This window comes from Xenopus laevis, chromosome 4L (assembly GCF_017654675.1).
Source record: "Xenopus laevis strain J_2021 chromosome 4L, Xenopus_laevis_v10.1, whole genome shotgun sequence".
Classification (NCBI taxonomy): Eukaryota; Metazoa; Chordata; class Amphibia; order Anura; family Pipidae; genus Xenopus; species Xenopus laevis.
Genome location: NC_054377.1, coordinates 80,187,224 through 80,214,673, shown reverse-complemented (window position 1 = coordinate 80,214,673; position 27,450 = coordinate 80,187,224). Strand labels below are relative to the sequence as shown.

Below are 27,450 nucleotides of genomic sequence, written 5' to 3'. Positions count from 1 at the left end.
TTGTGTATTAAATTAACGTATTCACCATGTGTGTTCAATTATAGCTTTTTCACCCTTATTTTAAACTGGAAGAAAAGAGAACAGACAGGGGTGGGTGGGTCCGTAACTAAGGGATAGTGAGGTAAGCAACAAATCCGGATTGTTGTTTTCCGGTGGTATTATATACTCACAAGAAGTGAGTTTCAACTAGGGAATTAGTATAGTAATTTCAATATTGAGTAAAATACACCCACAGTGTGTGTTTGTGTGTTTGCAACTGCTGTTTGATATGTGAACTACCTATTAAGATTGATAAAGGCCCCTGATTTACATGTGTGTGTTCAAGATTAAAGTTATAATTTTGCCGTTTTTTTATGGCAAAATATATATTTATATGTGTAATGATCACACACACTAAAACTGTAATATGTAGCCTTGGCCAGTCTTATCCGACCTAATACAAAAACATTTTTACTGACAATAAAGCATATTTTTATTCTCACCATGTCACTACATCTAAGCAACCATCCGTTTTTAAATTAGCTGTTTAATACAGTCATTTTCCCACTAGAAGAAATGACTAATAAAATATGCTCTGCATTGCTATGTGGTCAGCCTTGGAAACTTATAATGAGAGACTGAACAGGATGATGACTCCCCCCTAACTGTGCTTAGCTTTGCACTTCTTTTTTTAGGATGCTTGGGGAAAGAAGTAATACTCTACTGGAATGTTCTCACTTATTCACCAGTGGAACACAAGGATCAGAGAATGCCTAAAGATTTTGCCTTACCATAACTATAGACCATAGACCATAAACACCTCTAGATTTTAATATAAGATTCCACAAGGGTAGGGGATTTTGGCAAATGTTCATAGAGATGGAATCTAAGAGGCAGTGGGTTTTATAGTCTCACAGGTTGGATCAGCAACAAATAGATTAATATTTCAAATTGTCAGCCTGTTTAGGATACTAGAACTAAAGTGAGATACAGTGATCTGAATGATTTAGAACTACAAGTAGTGCAGTTAGGTTCCTAGGTACATAGCAGGCACCACGCAGCTATTGAGGGAGGTCGATGGAGTGGAATCTGGTGGGATTAGATGTGGAGGCTTGATACATGAACATTCTCTATGATTTGTTATTAAAGGAGATTTCACTAGAGATGTCGCGAACTGTTCGCCGGCGAACTTGTTCGCGCGAACATCGGGTGTTCGCGCTCGCCGGAAGTTCGCGAACGTCGCGCGACGTTCGCCATTTTGGGTTCGCCATTGTTGGTGCTTTTTTTTGCCCTCTCACCCCAGACCAGCAGGTACATGGCAGCCAATCAGGAAGCTCTCCCCTGGACCACTCCCCTTCCCTATAAAAACCGAAGCCCTGCAGCGTTTTTTCACTCTGCCTGTGTGTGCTGAAGAGATAGTGTAGGGAGAGAGCTGCTGCCTGTTAGTGATTTCAGGGACAGTTGAAAGTTTGCTGGCTAGTAATCGTTTTGATACTGCTCTGTTATTGGAGGGACAGAAGTCTGCAGGGGTTTGAGGGACATTTAAGATTAGGTAGCTTTGCTGGCTAGTAATCTACCTTCTACTGCAGTGTTCTGTATGTAGCTGCAGTGGGCAGCTGTCCTGCTTCTGATCTCATCTGCTGACTGCTGCAATAACAGTAGTCCTTGTAAGGACTGCTTTTATTTATTTTTTTGTTGTTTTACTACTACTACTACTATAAGAGCCCAGTGCTATTAGTCTAGCAGTGTTGGGGAGTGGGACTGGTGTGCTAATCTGCTGCTCCTAGTAGTTCAGCAGCACCAACTTTAATTTTTTTTTTAATATTCATTTTTTTTTATTTTACTTTTTTTTATTTTACTACCGCTGTAGTAGTGTATAAGTTGACCTTTTAGGCATTATTTGCCCTGTAGGCATTATTTGCACACTGTTTTCTTCAACCCGCCATCTAGCTGTGTGACCTTGTTCACATTCTGTCTAAATATCCATAATATTACCGTCTCCAGAAAAAACACCGGAGTGACTTTTTTCAAGCAGCATTCATATATTTTACGTAATCCGTATCCACCGCTGTAGTAGTGTATACGTTGACCTTGTAGGCATTATTTGCACACTGTTTTCTTCAACCCGCCATCTAGCTGTGTGACCTTGTTCACATTCTGTCTAAATATCCATAATATTACCGTCTCCAGAAAAAACACCGGAGTGACTTTTTTCAAGCAGCCATAATATATTTTACGTAATCCGTATCCACCGCTGTAGTAGTGTATACATTGACCTTGTAGGCATTGTTTGCCCAGTTTTTTTGGCCGCAGCCACTGAAGCACAGAGGCCAGAAAAAATATGCCATATAAATGCTGAAAATAGTCATTTTTTGCCATACGTTGACTCAACGTATATGGCAAAAAATTACTATTTTCAGCATTTATATGGCATATTTTTTCTGGCAACTGTGCTTCAGTGGCTGCGACCAAAAAAACTGGGCAAACAATGCCTACAAGGTCAACGTATGGCAAAAAATGACTATTTTCAGCATTTATATGGCATATTTTTTCTGGCAACTGTGCTTCAGTGGCTGCAACCAAAAAAACTGGGCAAACAATGTCTACAAGGTCAACGTATGGCGAAAAATTACTATTTTCAGCATTTATATGGCATATTTTTTATGGCAACTGTGCTTCAGTGGCTGCGTCCAAAAAAACTGGGCAAACAATGCCTACAAGGTCAACGTATGGCAGTTGTTTAAAGAGAACAGTAGATTACTAGCCAGCAAAGCTACCTAAGCTAAAATGTCCCTCAAATCCCTGCAGACTTCTGTCCCTCCAATACAGAGCAGTATCAAGCAGATTACTAGCCAGCAAACTTACTATCATCTGTCCCTGAAATCACTAACAGCTCTCCCCCTACACTATCTCTTCCAAGCACACACAGGCAGATTTTTCAGATACATTTTTGCCCTTGATCCCCCTCTGGCATGCCACTGTCCAGGTCGTTGCACCCTTTAAACAACTTTAAAATCATTTTTCTGGCCAGAAATGTCTTTTCTAGATGTTAAAGTTCGCCTTCCCATTGAAGTCTATGGGGTTCGCGAACCGTTCGCGAACCGCTCGCATTTTTGCGCAAGTTCGCGAATATGTTCGCGAACTTTTTTTCCGACGTTCGCTACATCCCTAGATTTCACCAGTTCAATTTATTTTGATGCATTTTAACTTTTTTTCAGATACTTTTTTAATGACTTTAATAATCATTAATAATCGTGTACCCGAGTGGTTGGGAAAAGTGGCCTTTTGCTTCTGAAGATATGGATATGTACCTGTGTCCCATGTTGAAGCAGGAGAGGTACATAGACAATATATTTCTAATTTGGAAGGGATCATAGTCCCTGTTGCAGGAATTTGCAGATAAACTTGCTGAGAAACCTCATCCTGTTGAATTGATGTAGGAAAAAAAAACTTACATTTTTGGAAATATTTCTAGAAATGGATGAGAAGGGAGGTATAAACATTAGGTTTCAGAAAGAAACATCAAGTAACAGTTTATTATATGAGACCTCTTCATTCCACAAGCTGTACTGAGGGGATCTCCAAAGAACAGTTCCTAAGTTTACATAGAATTTGTTCATCTGAAACAGAATTTAAAACTCAAGTATGATGATCTATAAAGGAGATTCAAAGCCTGTGGTTACAAATCTAGAGTCTTTCATTGAGTATGTCAATACTCATCATCTAAATCCAGGAAAACTCCATTGTATTCGCGGAGCAGGCGAACAATGAGTCAAATGGGTCAGGCATTAAGCTTCAAAGGAGATTTTTAAATGACTTTAAATGCCCAGGATAAATCTATATATTCTATTGTTAAACATAGGAACATTTTGAAGTTTGATCCACACATTGGCTGCTTGATCGATGAGAAACCATGCTTCTCATATCGGAAAAACAAGACAATTGCTAGTTACTAGTCATCTAAGTCGCATGGATAAAGAGAGATGCTGTAATACTATTCTTCCTTTAGTTGTGGTAACTGTGAACAATTCTCTATTGTTAAGAGGTCGAGCACTTTTTTGGGCCTCTAAGCAGAAAAATATTCAACATTTTATAAATTGTAAAATAAATTGTACATGGAAAGTTCTTGCCCAGATTTAAGTAACAGAGTATAAGAGCTGAGTGTATCAGAGTGTGGCAACCTGTGTACTGGCAGTTCTCAACCACAAGTCATTGCAATATGGAGACCTCACTTTTCAACCACATGCTCTACATTTCAACTGGTGACCAAATATAGGAATTGCATGAGATATGAATAACATTGGGCATTACTTTCAATGAATTCTGATTGGTGGACATTGTAGCTGCAGCACTGAAATGCAAAAGTTTTGGTAAACTCAACTTGAAATTCATTATCTTCATCCATAATTTTCAGATTTATGGCTTGCCATGGGTAGTCTGAATACGGAATACTATATACTGTATATTGTACATATACTCATTGAAAGAGGGGCCCTTCTATCTGTGTGCTACTGTTTTATGGGTAGGGATTTGTTTTATTGTTGTAGTACCTTCATTAAATGTTGTTTATTGAATTTTTCATCACTATTAACATTATGTGATCACATCATAAACTTTCTAACCTTGTGAGGGATAAGTCCATGTATACATGGATGGTTTACAGCACAGATGTTTCACTGGTTCAAACAACATGCAACCTTTTTTCACTAGCATATGGGTTGCTATATTCCATGGCTGGAACTAGGGGTAGGCAGGAGATTCATGTATCATTGGAGGGCTGTGGGGACAGAGTGGGGGGATTGGAAAAATTGGAAAGCAGCAAGGAGGTAGCGAGAAGTGGCTTGTAGATCAATGGTGTGCATGGGGGTTTGGTTGGGTACTGGCAGCAGGTGGCTTGTGGACTGATATAGCTTGCTTGCTGCTTTCTGGTATGTGGACCCACTGGAGTGGGAGGTTTGGCACCTTGGGCAGTAACACATGGTCTAGCCCTGCTTCATACCTTGTTTTATAAAAGCTCAACACACTCACCTAATGAGCTCACCAAAATAAAAAGTAAATAGGTTTATGGTGGTGATGTATTTATTCTTCAATCCCCCCCCCCCTCAACTTCTGCATCCGGCCAGGATTAGGTGGTAAGATTTTTATTTTACATTTGTTTAGATTTATTTAGACAAAATGTAAAGACAGAAAGGGCAAGTAATGGCCTGTGGGGCACATACAGCAATTTCATGTATTTTGGCCATTATAGTCAAGCACACACTCCTTAGTGCCCATTTAACGAGCACTTACTCCCAGGGATGTGCTGATCTTTGCAGGGAGTTCTGGTTCAAAAATCTGGCATGCAAAAAGCAGCGTTTGGAGGTGCTCCCAAGAGAAGGTCCCTGATGCAGCCTGTGTCTCCAAATGACCCGCAAGGTATGATGGGGGGGGATGGGTTTGGCATCTATAAGCCTCCCCTCGCCACATTTGATTCAGTGGACAGTCTGCAGGTCTCTGTTCTCTGAAACGGCTGATTCAGCATTTTTTCTTTGGACTTTGCACACTGTGCGGGACAATGTAAATGCGCCCTTAGAGCTTAACAGATGCAACTATTTTAACATGTGAAAAAAATGTGAAATACACATCTATAATGTTGAAAAGTACCTTTTTATTTTCCTACATTGTAATATTATTCATGAAATTTAATACATATATATACATTTCAGCCCACATATTATAGTTGCACTGGGGTCTTGGTTTTCTGTTATTGACTGTGATTGGCTTAACACATAAAAAGAAAACACGGCCTATAAATTGCACATGGCTTTGGCCAAAGAACAGACATTCCATGCAACTTTCTTCCACATTAAAAATCTGTCAGCACTCATTTTTCCCTTGGCTTCTCGCGTGACTAAAAATTGTATTTTTATGCCACATAATATTTGGCAACACTGCACAGAATGGACAGTACCTTAAAACAAACATAAAAAATGAAATGTCTTGAATATAAATTAATAACTAAATACAAGTTAACGTAGCATAAATAGGGATAAAACAATGCTCTTGTACCTTTGTGTCACAGTAAAAAAAAATAACACAAAAAATAACACAATTTAGGGAGTCAGATTTGGCCAAACGTGTAAAGAGTTCCTGTGAAAATGAATGGCTATGGTGTCCATAATACTTCATGCGGAGTTAACTGAAGCAAAGCCAGCGTTCATTTCACAAACTTGTCTTGTTTCCCGTGTTCCTCATCACTCGCTGGTTCTACAGTAGCGGTCTCTTCAGAGGTCCATCTTCCGTAGACTCATTCTGCTGAAAGAATCCCTGCAGGGAAGAGATGGATAATGTTAGGTACAATACAATAACCAATCATGGGCCTGAATGTGAATATAGGACTAATAATGAATTACCCCAAAAAAGGCAATTACTATTTGTTCCCTGGACAATGCTGCCAATTGGGTTCTGTGGTTTCCAGATTAATATTAAATATGTGTGACAGTATGTATGAATCTCCTCATACAAAAAGAGTAATCGTTATAGAATCGCAAGTATTTTTAATACTATAATATATTATTTATGCTTGGATTCCATTGTGGAAATATTTCACAACAAACCTTTACTTAAATGCAAACAAATAGTGGATTATCCCTTTCTGCCCCCTAGTGGTCACATCAAAATCAATGCAGTAAATATCTGTTAAAGGGAAAATATAACCTCTATAACTTCAGTTGAGTTATGTAGAAGAAAGTGTGTAAACACTGTCTGAACTGCCAGATAATTAGGCTGAAAATAAACCATGGTATTGTCTCTGTGTGGTTTCCAGTTCCCCACTTCCCTAGAGTCTCACTGCAATGCAATAGCACTCTAACTTTGTTCCAAGTGTTAATTGCAGAGAATCTGTGCACTACCTACTATAGTAAGAAGAGGGACTTCAATCCCCAGAATGCATCACTTTAAAATGGAAGAAAGAGGGAGGTGCTTGTATTACACTCTCAGCATAAGGGATCTTGGGAAATAGCTCATTGGAATGATCAGGGTTTCCTTCAACCTGTGGAATCAGGTAGGTTTGTGTAAAAAAAAATTGGAACTTAAAAAGTGTTCATGTACCTTTTCTACATAATCTCTTAACAAAAAGGATGTACATTTTATGTTTAAAGGGGCAGTATATCCCATTTTTCAACATAAGTTTAGCGAAAAGGCTCGAGTTGAATATCCTTGTTCCCTATTGTTTAATTAAGAAATATGTATTTCAGTTCTTGCACTAAACAGGACACAATAGGAAACTTGCAGTAAAGTCACATTCTACTTCCTGTTCTCAACATCCCCAATCAAAACAAAGTCCACTTCGCCACACCAGCTACAGTGTGTTTGGCTTTTAGATAAAGAGTGGCTCATTAGACAGGATATAGAAATTATATGCCTGTATCCTTCAGGACCCCTTCATACAGGACTAGATTGTGTTTAAACTAATGTGTTCCTTTATTCTTTCCAGATAAGCATATAGTGTAAGTTCTCAAACCATTCTGAAGTAGGATGGCCACCTTTATCAGCTGCAAGCCTGTGATGTCAGGGCCGGAATCATGACATCAGGGACGGGCTGGTGACATGATAGGACTGGTCAATGATGTTGGAGGTAGACCAGTAGTGTTTGAGGTTGTGACTATGACATGACGCCCTGTGCAGTGTGTTGAAATTTGATGTCACTGACTATGAAGTAAGGGGTTGAAGTCTGCTTGAATATTAAAGGGGCAATATATCCCCTTTTTTAACACAAGTTCAATGATTATGGCTTGTGATAAACATACGGTACTTTAAACATACTTTTCGCCTATTGTTTTTGTTATTTCTTGAGCTAAACAGGCCAAACAGGGAAATTGAAGCAACTCCATGTTTGGTCCTTGCGAGGTAGTACACAAATAATCACACCCTTGTATAATCGACTCCAGTTAAAAGATCAGTTACAACAAAGGTAGAAGGGAGAGGGGTTGTATACTCTAGATCTAGTTATCTACCAAGCAAGGAGAGGGGTATACTGATCGCTGTACGTTATGATGTGCATTCTCCCTGAAAGAAAGGTGCTTGTGTAGTAACTGCATATTAACATCTTCAGCTACCACAGGCAAGAGAGCAGTGTAATGATTAGGATGGCACACACATTCTTTCATCTTGTCATCTGAAAAACACCTAAAACCACCTCCTGCTGCCTCCCACAGACTAAAATGGCAAAAGCATCTCAAGTGAGCCTTTTTTTGTGCTAAAGTCGTGTGTTTCCCCATTCAGCCAAAGGGAGGGAGCTGGGTGCAATTTTGGAAGCAATATTTAGCTGGTTAAGAAGCACCATATGTGCCATCAGGACACAAAGACACATTGTCCCACACTCTCCATTATCACAGAAAGCAAAGTACCATATTATCAACATAATTCCCAGCCTGGTTTGGTCAACCAACGAAGAATACTTTATGTTGGTCTGCTAATTTTACATTTCTTTGGAGTAAATGATCATCAGTAATTTGTTTACCTGTGACAGGTAACTGGTAAAACAGTCTTGTACAACTGAGGAATCTTTCTATTGATAAGAGGTTGAAGGGATTCTTTCAGACGATGGTAGTTCCTCTCCAGTTCCCGCTGGTATTCCTTTTGGTCTGGTCCTATTAGGCTCTTGTTTTTTCGTAGTGCATCTTCACACCTGCCAGACAAAGCATTGCATGACCTTAAACTTTCCTTTTCCCTGACCAGTCAGTCTACTTTTCCATTCCTATGTACATGTATGCATAGAAACACAACTCGTCTCTACAGTCTATCCTGTATTTATAGACTATATACTTCACTCATTTCCTTTTGTACAAAGTAACTGAACAGACTTCTATATAAAATAAAAGTTCAATATTTCACCAGATCATACTTGAAGTATTATAGCTGCTGTTTTTGTTTGTAGGGGCAAATATTTTACAGACACAAACCTGACAACCCTCATGGATTTTTTTTTTTTTTTTTTAGAGTAACCCTTGTTTATGCCTCTGGCGGACTTGGAGCAGGCGTGTAGTCTGGGTGGAAGTGAGCTTGATCAAGGCAGAACAGGGAGTGGTCTGGATATAACAAGGGCATGGATAGAGCCCGGGTTTAGATCCAAGGAAGGTAAAGACAAGCTGCAGACAAGCTCTCATCTCAGAATATCACACCATGGAGGATTTGGTTGGTATTTTGTGACATAACAATAACAATGACTCAATGCTAAGTTTTGCTTCTCAGGGTCGCAGTCCCCAACTGATGGGCTCAGAAATGGCAACCACTGAAGCAGTAACACATTTATAAGACTTATTTTAATAAACATCCTTTAATTCAAATCCTTGCAGAAGATCTATATTTGTTCCAGCTCCATCAACATCAGCTTTTCCAACTCTCTCTTTCCTCTTATAATCCTACTCACAGGGTATTTTTATCTAAATCAACAGCTAATCAGCAGCAGCGAGTGGTCTGCATTCTTACCTTTTTGTAAAGTCTTTGAAACAAAGCCTTAGCTTATTGTGATGCCGAAATAGTTTTGGGTCATTTGGGATTTCAGAGAGGAACACCTGTGCAACCTCCAGTGGACCCTAGAAGAAAAATACATTCCTTTAACAGTCTTTAATTTATGTTATTTATATATTTCCGGCACATTTCCACAGCCTTTTTACAGAGATTGTTCATTATTCATCCTTCTGACAGCCACTTAAAGCAACACATTTTGATTCCGTTATAAATTACCAAAACAATTCACACTTGATAATGACAAACCTGATTCACTGTTGTTCCCACTGAACCTTGAAGTACCATTTGAAGCATTTTTGGGTCAGCTGGATCCTGGTGAGTTGCAAATGCCAGCTCCTGAGTTTTTTTCTGCATGTCCTCTATCGCGACTTCTATAGGAGTCAAAATGATCTGCAGGAAACATTAGGAAACTTAATTTTGACTGTATGGTATTATATATTTGTGAGATACTGAATGAGTGTCCAAAAACACATCTTACTAGTCATGTTGTCCAGGACCTGATATACTACTTTTAAAAACCGCTGTACCCTGAAATTTCTAGCATTTTGGAACAAATGACTCACTTAAAGGGGTGGTACACCTTTGAGTTAACTTTTAGTATGTTATAGAATGGACAATTCTAAGCAACTTTTCAATTGGTTTTCAATATTTATTTTTTTATAGTTTTTGTCTTCTTCTTCTGTCTCTTTCCAGCTTTCAAATGGGAGGTCACTGACCCCATCTAAAGACAAAAACTCTGTAAGGCTACACATTTATTCTTATTGCTACTTTTTATTGCTTCTATTCAGTCCCTCTCCTATTCATATTCCTGTCTCTAATTGAAATCACTGCACGGTTGCTATGGTACTTATGCACTTAAAAATAATGCACCATTACTCTGCCGTTGTAAAATCCGTTTGCTTGATTTGGAAGCACTAGTTTGTAGAAATAAGCTGCTGCACAGCCATGGGGGCAACCAATCACGTCAAACAGGGCAAAAAAAAGTCACATTTATACAGTACATAATGTGGGATCAAAGGACTTTCATTGTTCTTCACAGGAGTATAAATTGAATACATTTCTCATAACTTATGTTTATTTGTTGAACAGATACAAACTTTCAATGTAAAGAAAAAAAAGAGGATTTTCTAGGCAGGTAGCTGCCCTAGTGGTATATCACAGACAGGATTGCAGTATAGAGCCAACAAAGAGCTGTTGGATGGAGAACTTGCTGGTCTGGTGCATTCAGACCAGCATGAATCAGTTATATAAAATTTCAACCTGCATTACAAGAATTCATTACTATGTCCCTTCTCACCAAGTAACCAAATAACATCAGCAATGTAGCGGACTTACCTCCTCCTTATTGATGACGTTTATTCTGGTTTTGATATATGGGAAGGCGTGCGAGGTAGTTAGGATGGTCTTTCGCTTGAACTGCTCATGGAGATCGCCGTGGGCTCTCCCGTCCAATGTGAACGGGGTGCAATACATGAAACGTCGCAGGTTGTAGTTTTTGTCAAAGTATGTAATCCTGTCCTTCATTTCATAGGTGTCAAAATAAGGTTCTACATAGGTTATCTGAATAAAGGCCTAAAGGAAAGCATGAACAGATTAGTAACTAATAAACAGATGCACCTTGTTTGTCTAATACACAAAATGGATTACTAAAATAATTTCATTATGATTGAACCCTTTCCTATTCAATATTGAATGAAGTCATCACAATAATCACATCTTGAATTATGTATGCCAAGTGATGATGTTAGTCAACTGGGGCTGATCAAAAGAATACATAGCAAGCACTATCTATGAAAGCAGCAATTCCATATCCCTTTATACATAATGTGCACATTTACTTTATATAGACTGTGTTCAAATTCCAGAAAGACACTGGGGCTCATTTATCAAATTTGCCCATGGGCAGTAACTTATAGCAACCAATCAATGAATTGCTTTTTAAAGCCAGCTGCAGGTAGAACAATGAATTCAGCAATTTGATTGGCTGCCATTGGTTACTGCCCATGGGTTAATTTGCTCAGTGTGGATAATTGACCCCCACTGTTTATTAGAAACTAGTTTGCCTTTTATGAGTCTTCAGCATACAAATGTATCTGTTAAGTGGGCTGCATTTAAAGCACATTACACACATGAAACATAAGGTGGTTGTTACATTAAAGTGTGTATAAAACAGTACAGGTATGGGATCTGTTATCTGAAAACCCACTATCCAAAAAGCTCTGAATTATTGGATTGCCGTCTCCCATAGACTCCATTTTATACAAATCTAAATATTTAAAAATGATTTCCCCTTTCTCTTTAATATTAAAACAGAACCCTCTACTTGATCCTAACTAAGATATAATTAATCCTAAAACCATTCTATTGGGTTTATTTATTGTTTACATGATTTCCAAGTAGATTTAAGGCATGAAAATCCAAATAACTGAAAGATCCATTGTCTTGAAAATCCCAGATCCTGAGCATTCTGGATAACAGGTTCCATACTTGTACTACATATGAATTAACACTGAATATCTTGGGAAGAAAGACTTTGGGGCAAATTCACTAAATCGCGAAGCGCCTAAAGCTAGTGCCAATCCGCCAGCGTAAATTCGCTAGCAAAGTGGACCTACTCTAGCGCTACTTCGCACCCTTACGCAAGGCGAAGTTGCGCTATGGCGAAGGGACGTAACTACGCTAATTCACTAACTTGCGCATTTTACTGAACATTACCTCTTGTGCAAGACTTGCCTTCACCACCTCAGACCAGGCAAAGTGCAATAGAGTATTTAGGGATTGCTTCAAAAAAAGTTGAAATTTTTTCTAAGTGCCAAAAAAAGCTGGCGTCTTTTCCTTTTTTAAGAGTGATAGGCTGAAAAAACCCTCCTTCCCCCCTACATTTCCTAACATATGGCACCTAAACTAAACAGAGGGCACATGTATAGGGCAAAATAACAACTCTATTTTATTTTATGAAGCTTTCCCAGGTTTGTGTAGTTGCTGCTACACATACGTCCATTGTACTTTAACTTGGCGCCGTATGCAAATTAGGCATCGCTATCGTAACTTTGCTTTGATTGATGAATTAACGCTAGCTCAACTTCGCTACTGTTCGCCTCCCTGAGCGCAAGTTCGGATTTTAGTGAATTAGCGGCGCCCCCCCCGGCGAAACTTCGTCTGGCGAAGTGCGGCGAAGCCTGCGCTAGCGCAACTCTGCAGGTTAGTGAATTTGCCCCTTTATGTGACTGCATTCCTCAAAGTACTTTAGCATTAAAAAAGGTACATTTCAAAGGCAATGTAATCTGTGTAGTTACCTTATTAGGGTCTAATTTACATTTATCCACTAGATTGGAATCTTTAATAACTTCAACAACATCTTCGCCAAACCTTTCTCCATAAAAGCCCTAAGGAAATAAAGAAAAAATATAAGATTCAAAAGTTGCAGTGCTGTTTTCCAAACATATATGACTATGCAATATATGTAACTTCCGTTCCAGAGCATTTCCACAGGCTTTGCCCATAATTTTCTGCCAACTGTGCCCAGACAGGCAAAATAAACAGCAGTTGGTGCTGTTCTCTGCAGTATAAAACTGATATCTTTAATAACTAAAAATAAAATTATTGGAAAATGTATATATGCAGAAGAGAACTATTGTCAATTTTATATTAATTTGTTTTAGTGGCTTAAATTTCCTTTTGAATTTGCGTATTTTAACCACTATCTTCTTGATTTATAAACACAATTAGCTTTTTCACCATGACTTATGGTTGGCATAAAGCAAGTGAGGACATGGTGCAAAAATAGATAAATAAAATATCTATAATATACTGCAATATGGAGTCCTTCAGTTTGCATTGGTTTAAATATCCCATAAATGTCACAAGTTGTACACTGATGGGTGGGGGTGTAATCAAAGGAGAACTAAAGTTTAACTAAAGAAGTAGTTAGAAATGTTGTACATTATGTTTTGTGCTTCTGTACCAGCCCAAGGCAACCACAGCCCTTTAGCAGTAAAGATCTGTGTCTCTGAAGATGCCCTAGTAGCCCCCCATATTCTTTTCTGCTGATTCATTGCAAATGCTCTGTGCTACTGTCACTTACTGAGCTTATGGACCCACTCACAATATACAGTACACATAGAATATAAATGTCACAGTATAAGGCTGTTTAGTAATTACTACATGGCAGCACAGAAGCCAGTGAAACTAGCATCAGAATTTAATAATCAGCCCTGTAGCATCAGCTTATATTACAGTTCAACCACATTTTCTGTTTGATAATTTGTGACGACCCCTAAGCTTAGCTTCTCAACAGCTGCTCAGAGCCCACTGAGCATGTGAGGGTCGCAGACACTTTCCAAGATGGTGACCCCCCGTGACAGGTTTGAAATCCTGTATCACTGCTGCTATTGAGAAGCTGAAACTTGAGGCTGGTGCAATAAGGTCATTATATAAAATATGGCATTTTTAGCCATATTCATTTTTAGGGTTTAGTTCTTCTTTAAAATCATAAACTGGCAAAATTACTGCATGAAGCACAACAAAAATGAACATAGCACAATGTAAAAATTCTTCATTAGACTTTTGTTATATTGAAAATTTTAACTGTGATACAAGATTTTTAGTTGCAAAGCTGCTTTTTCCAGTAAGAAAAAACACAAGCAATCTTACTTCTGCTACAGTTTGCCAACACTTATTTTAAATATACACATACAAAAATGTCTGCATTTTGCATATCTTTTTCGTTTGGCTTTTAACCCGTCCTCTAGTGAAAATCCTACAGAGCTGACAAAGCAAACAGAACTCTTACCTCTAACCGATGGGAAATTTCTGCTAGTTTAGTAATTGCTGGTTCTTTATACACAAACTCTTGCTCATCCAAGTCTCCAAACTTGGCCCCATAGAAACCAACCCGAAAGTAAGTCCCAAACATTCTCTTCCCATCCTACGTATAAGGGAACACATACATTAGAATAGAGTAGAAACCTTTTACATTTATTTGGTCTGTGCACTCTGCACATAAACTATGGAAGATCATGACAGATATAGTGAATAAAGTACCCCCTTTTGTAAAATATAGGGATATTATAAGTTACTGAGGAGTTTCATGACCATATAAAAACACGAGGCCGAAGGCCGAGTGTTTTTATACAGGTCATGGAACTCCGAGGTAACTTCTAATATATAATATTTTACAACTGGGGGTACTTTATTTATTATAATACACAAATTTCAATGATTCATGTGACAGAAATGACATCAGAACTCACCGTTTATAACTGATGACATCAGAACTCACCGTTTATAAGGATATCATTTACAGGATATTCATTGCTTTTGTGTATTATAAGTATTTACATACACAGTTTCGTATGTAATATAAGGCAGCTTAATTGGTTATAAAGTTACCATAACTAAGACAGATCACCGACAGAATAGAAATCCACCTAAAATACTGTTCTCAAGTCCTATATGTACATAGTTTATTCCCTTAAATCAAATAACTCTTATTAATGTGTGGATTGTGTCAGGATAAGTCGATATCTTTATCATGAACATCCCCCACAATTCAGAGCTGGCTGGTGAAAGAAAAGTGTACAGAATTGCTCTGTAGCAAAAATGAAAGAATTTATATATTTTTATAAGACATAATTGCATTATGGGCATATAGGATCTAATAAAATACATATATAGGTACGGAGTCCATTATTTGAAAACCTGATATCCAGCAAGTTTTCAGCAAATAATTCTATTTTTTCTCTGTAGTAATAACACACTACCTTGTACTTGATTCTAACCAAGCTGCGGAAAACACATCTGTGGCAAAACAATCCTACTGGGTTTATTTAATGTTTTTTTTTTTTTAGCAGACAAGTTATGGAGATCCAAATTAAGGAAACATCTCTTATCTGGAAAACCTCAAGCATTCTATACCTGTATATGTATATACTGTAGATAGTTGCATGGTATCAGAAAGGGTAATAGAGGTCACTAACAGAATTAATGTTGCTATTATTTTGTAAATAAAAAATAATAGAATAGCTGAATATAGAAGACATTGCACCAAAAGCCCCGTAATCAGTACCAGTGAAACAGCAGAGCACAGCCACCATGAATTAAGAAATCATGATAATTTTATTTTTATACATGGTAAACACCTTTTAAAATTACTGGGATAAATATCACATTCCGTACAAAAGGGGGGTAAAAAAATGCCAACTAAGTAATTTATTACCATTAAAGCAAACTGTTAATTGATATGAAAAACAGATTGCCAAAATGGATAATTTCAGAAAAAAAAAAACAAACTACAAAGCTTTACACTTTTTAAATATGTTCATTATTAATTATTAGTATTAGTTTAGAGGAAGACGAATTTCAATTACTTAAGTTGGCAATGCAAAGGTCAAAACCTTTTTTTTTGGTCCAGGAAATTTTAAAAAAAATAGAACTTACCACAACAAATAAGAATAAAAGTGGGGAGGAGGGTCAGCAACCAGGGCGACAGAGGAAAAAACAGAAAGTATTTTAATTAGGGTAATTCCAAAAACAAATAAGCAATTGGCAGCATACAAATGCAATCAACATAAAGCATTAATTAACCACTCCGGTGCCTACAGCAGAAACCGGGCAGTTAATATGTAAGAAACAGGTAAAGAGGTGGGAGACATACATGCAAGAGGATTATAGCCGTGGCTGTTAGTAATGGTGGATAAGGGCATGCGGATGGAGAAGTAAAGAAAGGATGGAGTGGATGATGGATTGATGTGGGTGTTACCATGCAATCAAACTTGACTAAATGAAGTTAACATTGTTTTTGATACAAATATCCACTTCAGGGGTCGATTTAGAATTAATAGGATCTTTGTACAATATTTATACTACTTAAGCAATATGCATAGTATGAATTGATATCATGTGACTCGAAGATCCAAAACTGATGTAATATTTTTGTTTTCACTTAAATGTACCAGTGGCTGGACATGGTTGAGGGGCTCTATAACCCCAACTGAATCTCTTAAATCAGCTTTAATGAACATATTCTCTGACAGTTTGGAGCTATAACCGAAGAGCATGGCAGCGTCCCTTCAAAGCAAGCAGCAGAAATCAAAGCTTTGCAGACAAATCACATCATACAGTTGAAACACAAGCTTGAAATTTGCTCATCTGAAAGCTGTTTATCGCCAGACTGACAAAGCAACACCGTTCAATATGATCTGCTACAAAAAAAATATGTTATAGGGGGAAACATCTATTTAGAATATTCTTTCTTGTGGCTCCGCCAATCAGCTCGAAGAGGATGAAATTTCTCTAAATCGACCCCTTTTTTGGGGTAAAAAGTTAAAACACTGATGGAAAAAGAAATGCTTTAAACAAAGAACACACTGATGATGAAAGTGTCATTCAGCAAACTTTATTAGTGCAATGTGTTCAAGTCATGCACTACCTCTAATTTTACTTTTACCATGATCAATGCTAGATGTATATATATGACAATCGTTTTGTTAATGGATTCAGGTCAGAGCAGAGAGCAAACAGATTCCCCCACAGCTAGCACATGTGGGCAAAGCAAAGGAAGTTCAGTTCTTTACTGACTGAAATGTTACCTACCTCCCAGCCAGTACTCTGTGTAATAAAAAAAAAAAAAAGGCAAAAAAAAAAAAATAGTGTCACAGTAGATTTTAGTTCGGAAAATAAATCAAACAACGCTGCGCAATATGTTGGCGCTCTAAAAATACATGTTAATAATAATAAATAAGCTCAGATTTGAGGAGAACCAAAAGTGGGCAAGTAAGGGCACAGTTGGAAATGTTTATAGATGAAATCCATTAATTTCACTCCCCACAAGAACCAGCAAACCTAAGTCAGTGATGTATATATATATATATATATATATAGTTGACAATGTAAATGAAAGTGAAAGCAAATAAGTAGTTGCTATGAGTTAGCCAGCCTGCAAGAAATGTGATTAGTATATATTTGAAATATCACCTCTGATTTTACAACTGAGTAAAAAAAAAACCACTGTAACCAGAAAGAATGTGGAATGCGGCCTTGTGTTGATGGGAGACTGACATTTTACCTACCATGTTTGGAGGGGCAAGGAGTCCCAACACACTAGCGTATCATGTTATTTCTGCTGAAGTGCATACCCTTGGATTTATCAACACTGAACCATAATTTGCCCTTCTGCTGGCCACTTCTCTAAATTTAGTATTGCATAAATAGTATCACCAACAAAAACAGAGATAGACAGGGCAGACCCCAGTGGTATTCCACTTACAACAATGGCACCACTACTGTTTGTAATCTATCCTTCAGCCAGTTCTCTATCCAAGTACAAATATTATGTTCCAGGGCAATATTCCTTAATTTGACCAGTATCATTCTGTGTGGCACTGTATCAAATACTTTAGCAAAGTAGATCACATCTACAGCAATCAAGCACAGTGTACAGAAAACATGAAGATAATCATATATAATTCCATAACTTCTGATAGCAAACTAATTCATCAACAAAAAAAGACAATATTATAGTACAGGTATGGGAGACGTTATACAGAAAACTCCAATTATGGAATGGCGATCTCCCATAGACTCCATTTTATTCATATAATCCAAATTCTTATTTTCTCTGTAATAATAAAGCAGTACCTTCACAGGCAGTCCTCGTGTTACATACACCCAAATTAAATACAACTCACACTTACAGAGGCTATTACAGTTAAATACTGTGGTTTGCTTGACTTTTATTAGCATTTAGTTTTAATAAACCACCTGCCCCAATCCCCTCTGGTGTGTGCAGTCTACTGCAGAGCACAGAAAGATGAAAATAAATACTATGTTAAGACAGACATCTGTATAAGTTGCATTTAATAAGGTAAGAAGATCCAAATTAGGGAAAGATGTATTTTCCGGAAAACCCCAGGTCTCTAACATTCTGGATAACAGGTCCCATACATGTACATAACAAGCACTTTTATAAATAGCCAATCCGCACTCTTACATTCAGGATTTAAAAATTTCAGCAGTAGTTTAAATGCAGCAGTTTTTGTGCAAAATAAACTCAAATACACATTTTTATAAACCTGCCCAACAAGAAGCAAGTCTATGCTAAACGTATGTCAGCAGTCTTTGCTTTATATATGTGTTAATGTTACAGAAGAAGCATCTCATTGATTACATACCATACTGGGATTGAACACAAAATAACTATATAATATCACATCAACTTTGTAGCAGCTAAATTGCACTAACATTGTAACAGAAAATAAGTTTCAGCTTCTTCTCCTGCACCGAAATGGGAATCCAAAAGATTTCACTTTTTTATTTCTTAGACAAAACATTGCATTCCAATTGTTCTGGTTACAACTTTTTCTGTCAAGGCAATGTAAAAACCATATAACAATAGCAACTGTAGACAACTCTGTTTTTTACATTTTGGTAATGATCGTTTACATTGCTACAGTGTGGGTGCTGCATTTGCTCAGTGATGAAAACAGGTTGAAAACCACTGGTTTTGAGCAAAGTAATGCAGCTTTATCACTAAACATGTCAATAGGCATTCTTTATTGCAGGAAGAAAAGAATAAAGCACAAAAATGTGTTTGTTTTTGTCTTCTGCTAGTCTGACCAATAGTCTGCCTGCACTAATCAGCAATGCTTGGAAACAAATTGCTCTCACCGACAATATGTGCTGTGAGATGTACAGGTATATATAGTGAATAAAGTACCCTCTATTGTACAATATAAGGATATTATAAGTTACCGAGGAGTTCCATGACCATATAAAAGCACAAGGCCGAATGTTTTTATACAGGTCATGGAACTCCGAGGTGACTTCTAATAACAGGGTTCAGGGAACAACACTCTGACTGCTACAGAGTGGGGTTCACTTTAGTGTATGAAAACCGTTTTCCAATGGTCACAAAAGAGAATACAACGTTGCATTAAGCACACAAAAATAAATATATGTCTAGTTTCTTAGGTATGGACTTTGCAAAACAAAAAACAATAGGCATGTGCAGATTTTACCTGATGGACTACTTTACTAAATGCTTCCTGGAGTTTGCCATGAATTGTAGCGAGCTTCTTAGCGTCTCTGTTGGCCTCATGTATGGGTATTAGTACTTTGTAAACTTCATTCACTGCTTCGTACATGCCAGCCTACAAAACATACATCAGTACAAGGAGGGATTCAAGAAGCATTTTTTTCTGGATGAAAAGTACCATAATTATAAACACGTTAAACTACAGTGATTGGTAATGATGATTTCACTTTCTGCAACAGTTGTCAAACAATCTAACTTCTGTCACCTATGCCCAAATATTTCTCTCCATGAACCCAGTTAACCCCTGAAAGCACTAACTTTTATAGAGAAAACTTTGTAGTGAAACTCTTTCACAAATGAACTTTTAATCAACATTTATTTGCACACTAATACAAGAATTAAGGGTTGCATGTGAAATGTGAAGTTTCTTACCATTGAGAAGGAGGCAGCTGCTTGCTCTAGAAGTCCCACCAAACCGGCCTCTGTAAAATATTTTCCTGAGCAAATACCTTCTTCATCTGGGGATACCACGTCATCTGACACTGCAGACTCTTCCAACACATTAGATGAAATATTCTGAGGACAATAAAAATGAAATAGAACTCAACATTTATTTTATAATAATTCCTTACAAAGTCTATACTTGACTGTCCTGGAAAAACTATTCTGAAAAAGCAGAAATGAAACCTTTGTAGCTGAACTCTGGCTGCTCTGGGAGAGTGCCTGCTTCTCTTTAATCCCACAGGCTTTGGAAATTAAAAGGTGTTTAATTGCAAGTTTAGGATAGCGATTGATTAATCCTTAATAAAAAGAAAAAAAAATATTTCCTTGCAACCTATGACATGTTTGTTGACAGCTTATGTGAGATTTTACCCTGACTGTAATCTTGTTCATGCCCTCTCACAGGCATGAAGAGGATAATTTAAAAAAATAACTTGAAGGTGTGGACTTGTGACCAGTCTATCATCAGAAGCTTACAATCTAAAAGACTTGCCAATGATAAATACCTGAAAGGTAACACAGCCTACAGGAAGGTACTTGCGATCCTCTAGCATACTTAAATATTCAGCCACAAGAGCTGCTGAGTGTACTAAGCACTGAGCCGACTCCGCATGATTGCTCCTTTCTGAGTGTTTTCCTGCCATGTTCTGCAGCCATGTTAAACGCAGGTCAGGTGACGTCTGATAACCTTTTGCAATTCTGGAAACCCCCAAAAAAAGATGAAATGTATTATTAACAGTCAGGACAAATACAAAGATTGTGTCTCTATATTATACTGTGCTTCGTGTTCTCCAGTGTTTTTTAAATGGCTTTTGGTGGTTCTCTCTCATCCAAGCTTTTCAAATGCCATTATGTAACAGAAAAACATACACAAAAAATATTGTATCAATAGCAAATTCAGGCTTCCTATAATGCACAGGGTAAATATTATATACATCAATTATGAGACATTGGGTTGGCATATTTGTATACACTGAACAACATTTGCACTTGTGGCTCCATCTACTGTTGTTTTATGGTAATTACACCAGGTTGGACCTTGTTTACCAGGCATGGCTCTATATGATATTAATGCCTGAGAAAAGGATGGCTTTCATACCTTCCCAAAATGTTGTGTAGTTATGTACTGTTGTCATGCCGTACTTTATTCATAATGAAAACTGCCATTAAGGCAGACAATAGTTACTTTTTACCGATACTACCAACAAGTTTGGAGGTTGCTAGGATCACATTGACTTAGTTTCCAGGTACTTATTTATACGCAACAGCTTATGCATAAAATGTATAATAAATAAGCGGTTGATATATAGATAGATAGATATATATATATATATATATATATATATATATATATATATATATATATATATATATATATATATATATATTAGTATTTGAGTATTAAATAACCAGTACAACTGCTAGAATACTGGTGTGTAAAAAGCAAAGTGTAAATAAGAAGCACGAAAGCTTTAGCACCTATAAGTACATGCAGGCTGAAAACATAACAGGGACAATCTTTTTTTTTTTTTTTTGCCTTAAATTTCTGTACCACCCATAAGCAGAGAATAATGAAGTTTTTGAGAGGCTTAGTGACCTAAAAAGAAAACAGTTGCTATATATTCATATATGATTATTCGTTTTCCAATGGAAAGCCTTCTATTGGTTGACACTCCAAACAGGAATGGCGCTCACATTCCCTGGGCCCCCTGATCTGTTATGTGACTGACACACACAAAAACACACACACACACACACACACACACACACACACACACACTCTCTCTTTTCCAAGGTTCATACAAATTCAGTCAATGGGGAAATGGTACAGTAGTTTAAAACAGATATGTATGTAGCGTTTTCTCACCTGTACATGAGATCAATCAGCATCTCGGGGTCTTCTTGATGCTCTTTCATTTTCACAGTATCAGACAGAATCATGTGGAGATTAAACACAAGATCCTGGACCTAAAGCAAGAAAAACATAGCCTGTTAAAATATTACAAATAATGGTCAGGAAATGATGGTAGGTATTTCTATGGGCCAAGTATAAGTCAGCTCAGGGTGTGAAATGAAATTAAACAGGTATGAAGCACATTCAGAATCCTCCTATTTAACAGAAAATCTGCCACGGTGATGCTGTGGTGTACCAGGAATGTCTTTGGCGTTTTTCTGGCCCGTCCTCATGCACATAAATATTTCCTCTATTTATAGTCTTGACAGGAAAATGCTACTGTGATTACACTTGGCAGTGACGCAATAGGGTTGCGCATCATTTTTATGTAACATGGTACATTTAAAGGAAACCCCTTTCTGATTTAAAAATAATCAAATTCAGATGACAGTCTGACCCAAATTATAAGCAGCTCAATGAAGAGGAACAAGCTTTCAATTCTGCTGCAACCAGTCAGACTGCACAATCCAACCATAGCAACTGGACTGCACAGCAATATAACCCTCTAACAAGACTACAGTCATATGAAAAAGTTTGGGAAACCCTTTCAGCCTGCATAATAATTAACTCCACTTTCAACAAAAAATATAACAGTGGTATGTCTTTCATTTCCCAAGTACATCTGAGTACTGGGGTTTCTGAACAAAGATTTTTAGTGAAGCAGTATTCAGTTGCATGAAATTAAATCAAATGTGAAATAGTGGCTTTACAAAAATTTGGGTACCCTTGTAATTGTGCTAATTTGAATGCATGTAACTGCTCAATACTGATTATAGGCAACACCAAATTGGTTGGATTAGCTCATTAAGACTTGAACTTCATAGGCAGGTGTGTCCAATCATGAGAAAAGGTATTTAAGGTGGCCAATTGCAAGTTGTGCTTCTGTTTGACTCTCCTCTGAAGAGTAAAAGCATGGGATCCTCAAAGCAACTCTCAAAAGATCTGAAAACAAAGATTGTTCAGTATCACGGTTTAGGGGAAGGCTAGAAAAAGCTAGCTCAGAGGTTTAAACTGTCAGTTTCAACTGTAAGGAATGTAATCAGGAAATGGAAGGCCACTGGCACAGTTGCTGTAAAACCCAGGTCTGGCAGGCCAAGAAAAATACAGGAGCGGCATATGCGTAGGATTGTGAGAATGGTTACAGACAACCCAAAGATCACCTCCAAAGATCTGAAAGAACATCTTGCTGCAGATGGTGTATCTGTACATAGCAGTACAATACAGCACAATTTGCACAAAGAACATCTGTATGGCAGGGTGATGAGAAAAAAGCCCTTGTTGTATGCATCAGTGCTTTGGACTGATGAGACAAAAATTGAGTTATTTGGTCATAACAAAAAAGCTTTGCATGATGGAAAAAGAACACCGCATTCCAAGAAAACACCTGCTACCTACTGTCAAATTTGGTGGAGGTTCCATCATGCTGTAGGGTTGTGTGGCTAGTTCAGGGACTGGGGCCCTTGTTAAAGTCGAGGGTCGGATGAATTCAACCCAATATCAACAAATTCTTCAGGATAATTTTCATGTATCAGTCACAAAGTTGCAGTTATGCAGGGGTTGGATATTCCAACAAGACAATGACCCTAAACACACTTGGAAATCTACAAAGGCATTTATGCAGAGGGTGAAGTACAATATTCTGGAATGGCCGTCACAGTCCCCTGACTTGAATATCATGCAAATCTATGGGATGATTTGAAGCAGGCTGCCCATGCTCAACAGCCATCAAATAATTAACTAAACTGGAGAGATTTTGTATGGACGAATGGTCAACAATACCGCCATCCAGAATCCAGACAAATGCTATAGGAGGCGTCTAGAGGCTGTTACATTTGCAAAACGAGGCTCAACTAAGTATTGATGTAATATCTCAAATTTATGCACCTGTCTAATTTTGTAATGATGCATATTGCATATTTTCTGTTAATCCAATAAACTTGATGTCACTGCTGAAATACTACTGTTTCCATAAGGCATGTTATATATTAAAAGGAAGTTGATACTTTGAAAGCTCAGCCAATGATAAACAAAATTCCAAAGAATTAACTTTTTCATGACTGTACATGTTAACATACCTGCTCAGGGAAAGTTGTCTCCCGTAATTCTAGATCTTCTTCAGCATATGTTAGAATAGTCTTTAGTGACCTTCTTAAAAATTCTTCATTGAAATTCTGAGATGTCCCTACCAAAGACGACAAGGACATGGTAACCTGCATTTTAACCCTGGCGAAATTCTGAAAAGAAAAAGAAGAAGATTATGCAGGTAGCTTGAAAGATGGAAAAATGCAAGAGAAAGTAGAGTGGTGGTTCAACTGCATCATAAGCTTAAGAACATAATACTAAAATATTATTTTTGATATTCATAATTGCAACAAATTCATTGAAGAACAATATACCCTCCAAAATATCCCAAAAGATCTGTCTTAGCTACATTTTTATTTAAAAAGGTGACAGTTATTGACAACAATTTCATGACCGTATATAAATATATGTTTTCTGGGAATCCAGCTCCAGCTTGATATTTAGTAGATCTTCCCCTTGATCTTATAAAACAAGAAACCAAAGAATTTGCCAGACAACATAATTCAGTGTGCAATTTTGCTTGCTCTACAATTGTGTGGCTGATAGCTCAGTTGCATAATACTCTGGGGCTTTACTTTGTTTTCACAGAGCTGGTATTAATAAAAAAACATAAGCTATATGGGGAGAATTACACTAAATAAATCTCCATCTATCTAGACTGCTGCTCTCTGCAGGCCTATGAACATAGTGTGGTAAAATAAAAACAGTGTAAATCTAAGTTACAAAAAAAAAAAATAAAAACAGTGTAAGGTAGATAAAAAAAACCTGTGCATAGTTTTGGGCCAGTTCAATTCAAGAAGAAAATGTTATCTCATGGTTCCTCTCATAAAAACTCAATTCAAGTCTATGTGAAATGAATTAGGAGAAAAGTATTATCCCTGTGAAACGAATTAGGAGAAAAGTATATCCTTGGATTAAATTTGTGCCTTTTTGAGAAACCTGATACAAATTATATTTAAATTATATTTTGTCAAGGAGGGTTGAAAAAATATGCTGCTTTGGTTCAAGTCAAAATACTGTATATGGTATGCAGTAAGCAAATGAACAATATCTGTATCCATTTTAAGCTGGAAGGACCTTATCCTAAATATATAAAGTTTGTTTTCATGCACCAAAACAAAGAACATGGTTTAGTAGTATGCAATAAACCACGTATGATTAAACCTTTTTGCTCACTTTTAGTGTCTACGTGTATGTAAATGTGGTTACGGTAAGTATAAATATACATATGCCCGATATTCATACAATACTATACAACTTCATTCATATCATGTTACTATACATAGGATGTGTTACGGTAAGTCAAATAGGGTATATAATGGTTTGGTTCAGAGTAGTAGCTTAAAGAATTATTTATTTCAGCTTCTATTTACTATATCTGATTTACTGTAGGTCAGAAGTTATATATACTTTGCAAGTATTTAGTGGCATTGCCTTTTGCTTAATTTGAATCAAATGCTTAGAGAAGGCTTCCACGAGCGTCTCACAATATGATGCTGGACTTTTTGCCCGTTCTTCCCAACAGAACTTGTGCCGACAGTCAGGTTTGTGGGCTTCCTTGCCTTTCCTTTCAGTCACAATTTTAGTCAGATTCAGGTCTGGACTTTGTGATGGGCACTCTAATATGTTCACGTCATTGTCGTTTTGTCATTTTGTTACAACTTAGCAGATATGCTTTGGATCATTGTCATGCTGGAAGACAAAGTTGCGACCAGGTTTTTTCGGAATTTCTACATAACCCTCATTCCTCAACATGCCATCTATTTTCTGGAGTGCACCAGTCCTTTTTCCAGCAAACCATCCTCACAGCATGATGCTGTCACCCCTGCACATTTGGGATGGTGTTCTTCGGCTTAAAAGCCTCACTCTTTTTCCTCTATACATAGCAATGATCATTATGGCCACACAATTCTATTTTTGTTTCATGTGACCAGAGAACTACTCCAGAAGGCTAGGTCTTTGTCAGGTTGATTATCCACAAACTTCAGTCTTGCTTTTTTATTCCAGGTTAGGAGTATGAGCTTCTTCCTTACACAATAGCCTGTCATTAGATCATATTAAAATACCAAATACCCCACATGGAGCCTTTGGTCACTATAGGACTCTAGCATGCCATAACTTGTTATTTATTACTTGTATTGCTCTGTATCCAAGACTTTAGCTATATGTACAATAGCCTGTCATACCATGGTGATGAAGGACTCACTTATGGTGGATGTTGATAATTCAGTATCCAATACCTCTATCAATTTTACGAATACCTAAGTAAGGCAATCAGAGGTTTCTACAAGTCATTAAAAAAAAGAGACATTCAACTTGGTATTTGTAAACTTCTGAGCCACAGGAAATAGGATACATATGGTAAATAAAAATTGATATAAATTGGTCACTAAGCTATAATTTTGCAATGGCCTCATAGGCAATGAATAGTAAGTATAAGTAAAGTATAAGTAAAGTGGTAAAAAAATCTTTTGAACATCTTTACACAAGTGTAACATTTTTAGGACACAGTTGTACTTTCTTTCAAAAGGCAGCTTTTAGCCTGAGGTTCTAAAGCTAACTTTATAACACGAGCCGCAGATTCTCAATTTGAAAACCTTACTTTCAAAAGACCTAGAAGCTTTACAAGATAAAACATTAAAAAATAAATAAAAAAAGAATGTCTTTTTCTATGGAAACCAGATATATTTAGATTGATGGCATATCGAGTATACTTTTTAAAGCCTGGGAAGAGCCTGAAACTTTTGCTGCAATTATGTTTGGCATAAATTGGAAAATTATTAGCATTTTTGTGCCTGTGCCGGCAATAATGTGATTTTTTTTTATTCATCTCAATGGGAGGCAGGAGTAGTGGATTCAGACACAGTGTCTGCTATAGCACTGAGGAATAAATACTTATTAGCTATGGCCTATAAGTACATTAAGGGGTCAATTTACATTTACTTCCATTTATTGGCTAAACACTGGGTAGATTCACTTACATTTCCAATTTCAAAGTTTTGTCTCATAAGCAGGTAGAGAGAAGCACTGGCATGTGATCTTATGTTACTGATGCTGCTGCTGCAGTGCCTAAGCAATCTTAAGCACAGGTCTGCACACTGCTCAGTTTCTTCCTCGAACAAAAGCTCTGGGAACTGAAACAAAGTCAACTTAAATTAGTACAAAGAAGCTCTGTAAAACATTTGCTCAGTTACGCTTTTTTTTTTTTTTAACATTATGGCTGATATCATAAAAAAGTTTGCTATCAAATATCTGACTGATATAATATAATACATTTCTTCAGACTACTTTGCATTCTTTATGGCGTTACCCAATTGATGTCTCCATTATAGTTACATTTCAAGGGCTACTGCAATCCAAGCATATATACACAGTTGGAAAGCATTTATAT

General features: G+C 37.2%; 1 protein-coding gene across 15 annotated transcripts in view; it reads right to left on the bottom strand.

Annotated features, from left to right (window-relative positions):
• Positions 1-5,606: 5,606 nt before the first annotated feature.
• The window catches only part of dock7.L (dedicator of cytokinesis 7 L homeolog), an 87,754-nt gene continuing 65,910 nt past the window's right edge, over positions 5,607-27,450 (bottom strand). For 9 of the 15 annotated variants that reach the window (XM_041590386.1, XM_041590388.1, XM_018258249.2 and 6 more), the window contains 14 exons: positions 27,041-27,193; positions 24,053-24,211; positions 21,891-21,991; positions 20,530-20,722; positions 19,955-20,098; positions 19,506-19,637; positions 17,083-17,097; positions 14,282-14,407; positions 12,786-12,875; positions 10,825-11,061; positions 9,736-9,879; positions 9,448-9,554; positions 8,480-8,647; positions 5,607-6,285 (listed from right to left, as the gene is read on the bottom strand). In XM_041590386.1, the coding sequence (XP_041446320.1) occupies positions 6,243-6,285; positions 8,480-8,647; positions 9,448-9,554; positions 9,736-9,879; positions 10,825-11,061; positions 12,786-12,875; positions 14,282-14,407; positions 17,083-17,097; positions 19,506-19,637; positions 19,955-20,098; positions 20,530-20,722; positions 21,891-21,991; positions 24,053-24,211; positions 27,041-27,193 (1,812 nt within the window). In that variant the 3' untranslated portion in view covers positions 5,607-6,242. Of the gene's footprint in view, positions 6,286-8,479; positions 8,648-9,447; positions 9,555-9,735; positions 9,880-10,824; positions 11,062-12,785; positions 12,876-14,281; positions 14,417-17,082; positions 17,098-19,505; positions 19,638-19,954; positions 20,099-20,529; positions 20,723-21,890; positions 21,992-24,052; positions 24,212-27,040; positions 27,194-27,450 lie in introns of all 15 variants that reach the window. The other 6 variants (XM_041590387.1, XM_018258251.2, XM_018258248.2 and 3 more) reach the window with 2 other exon arrangements.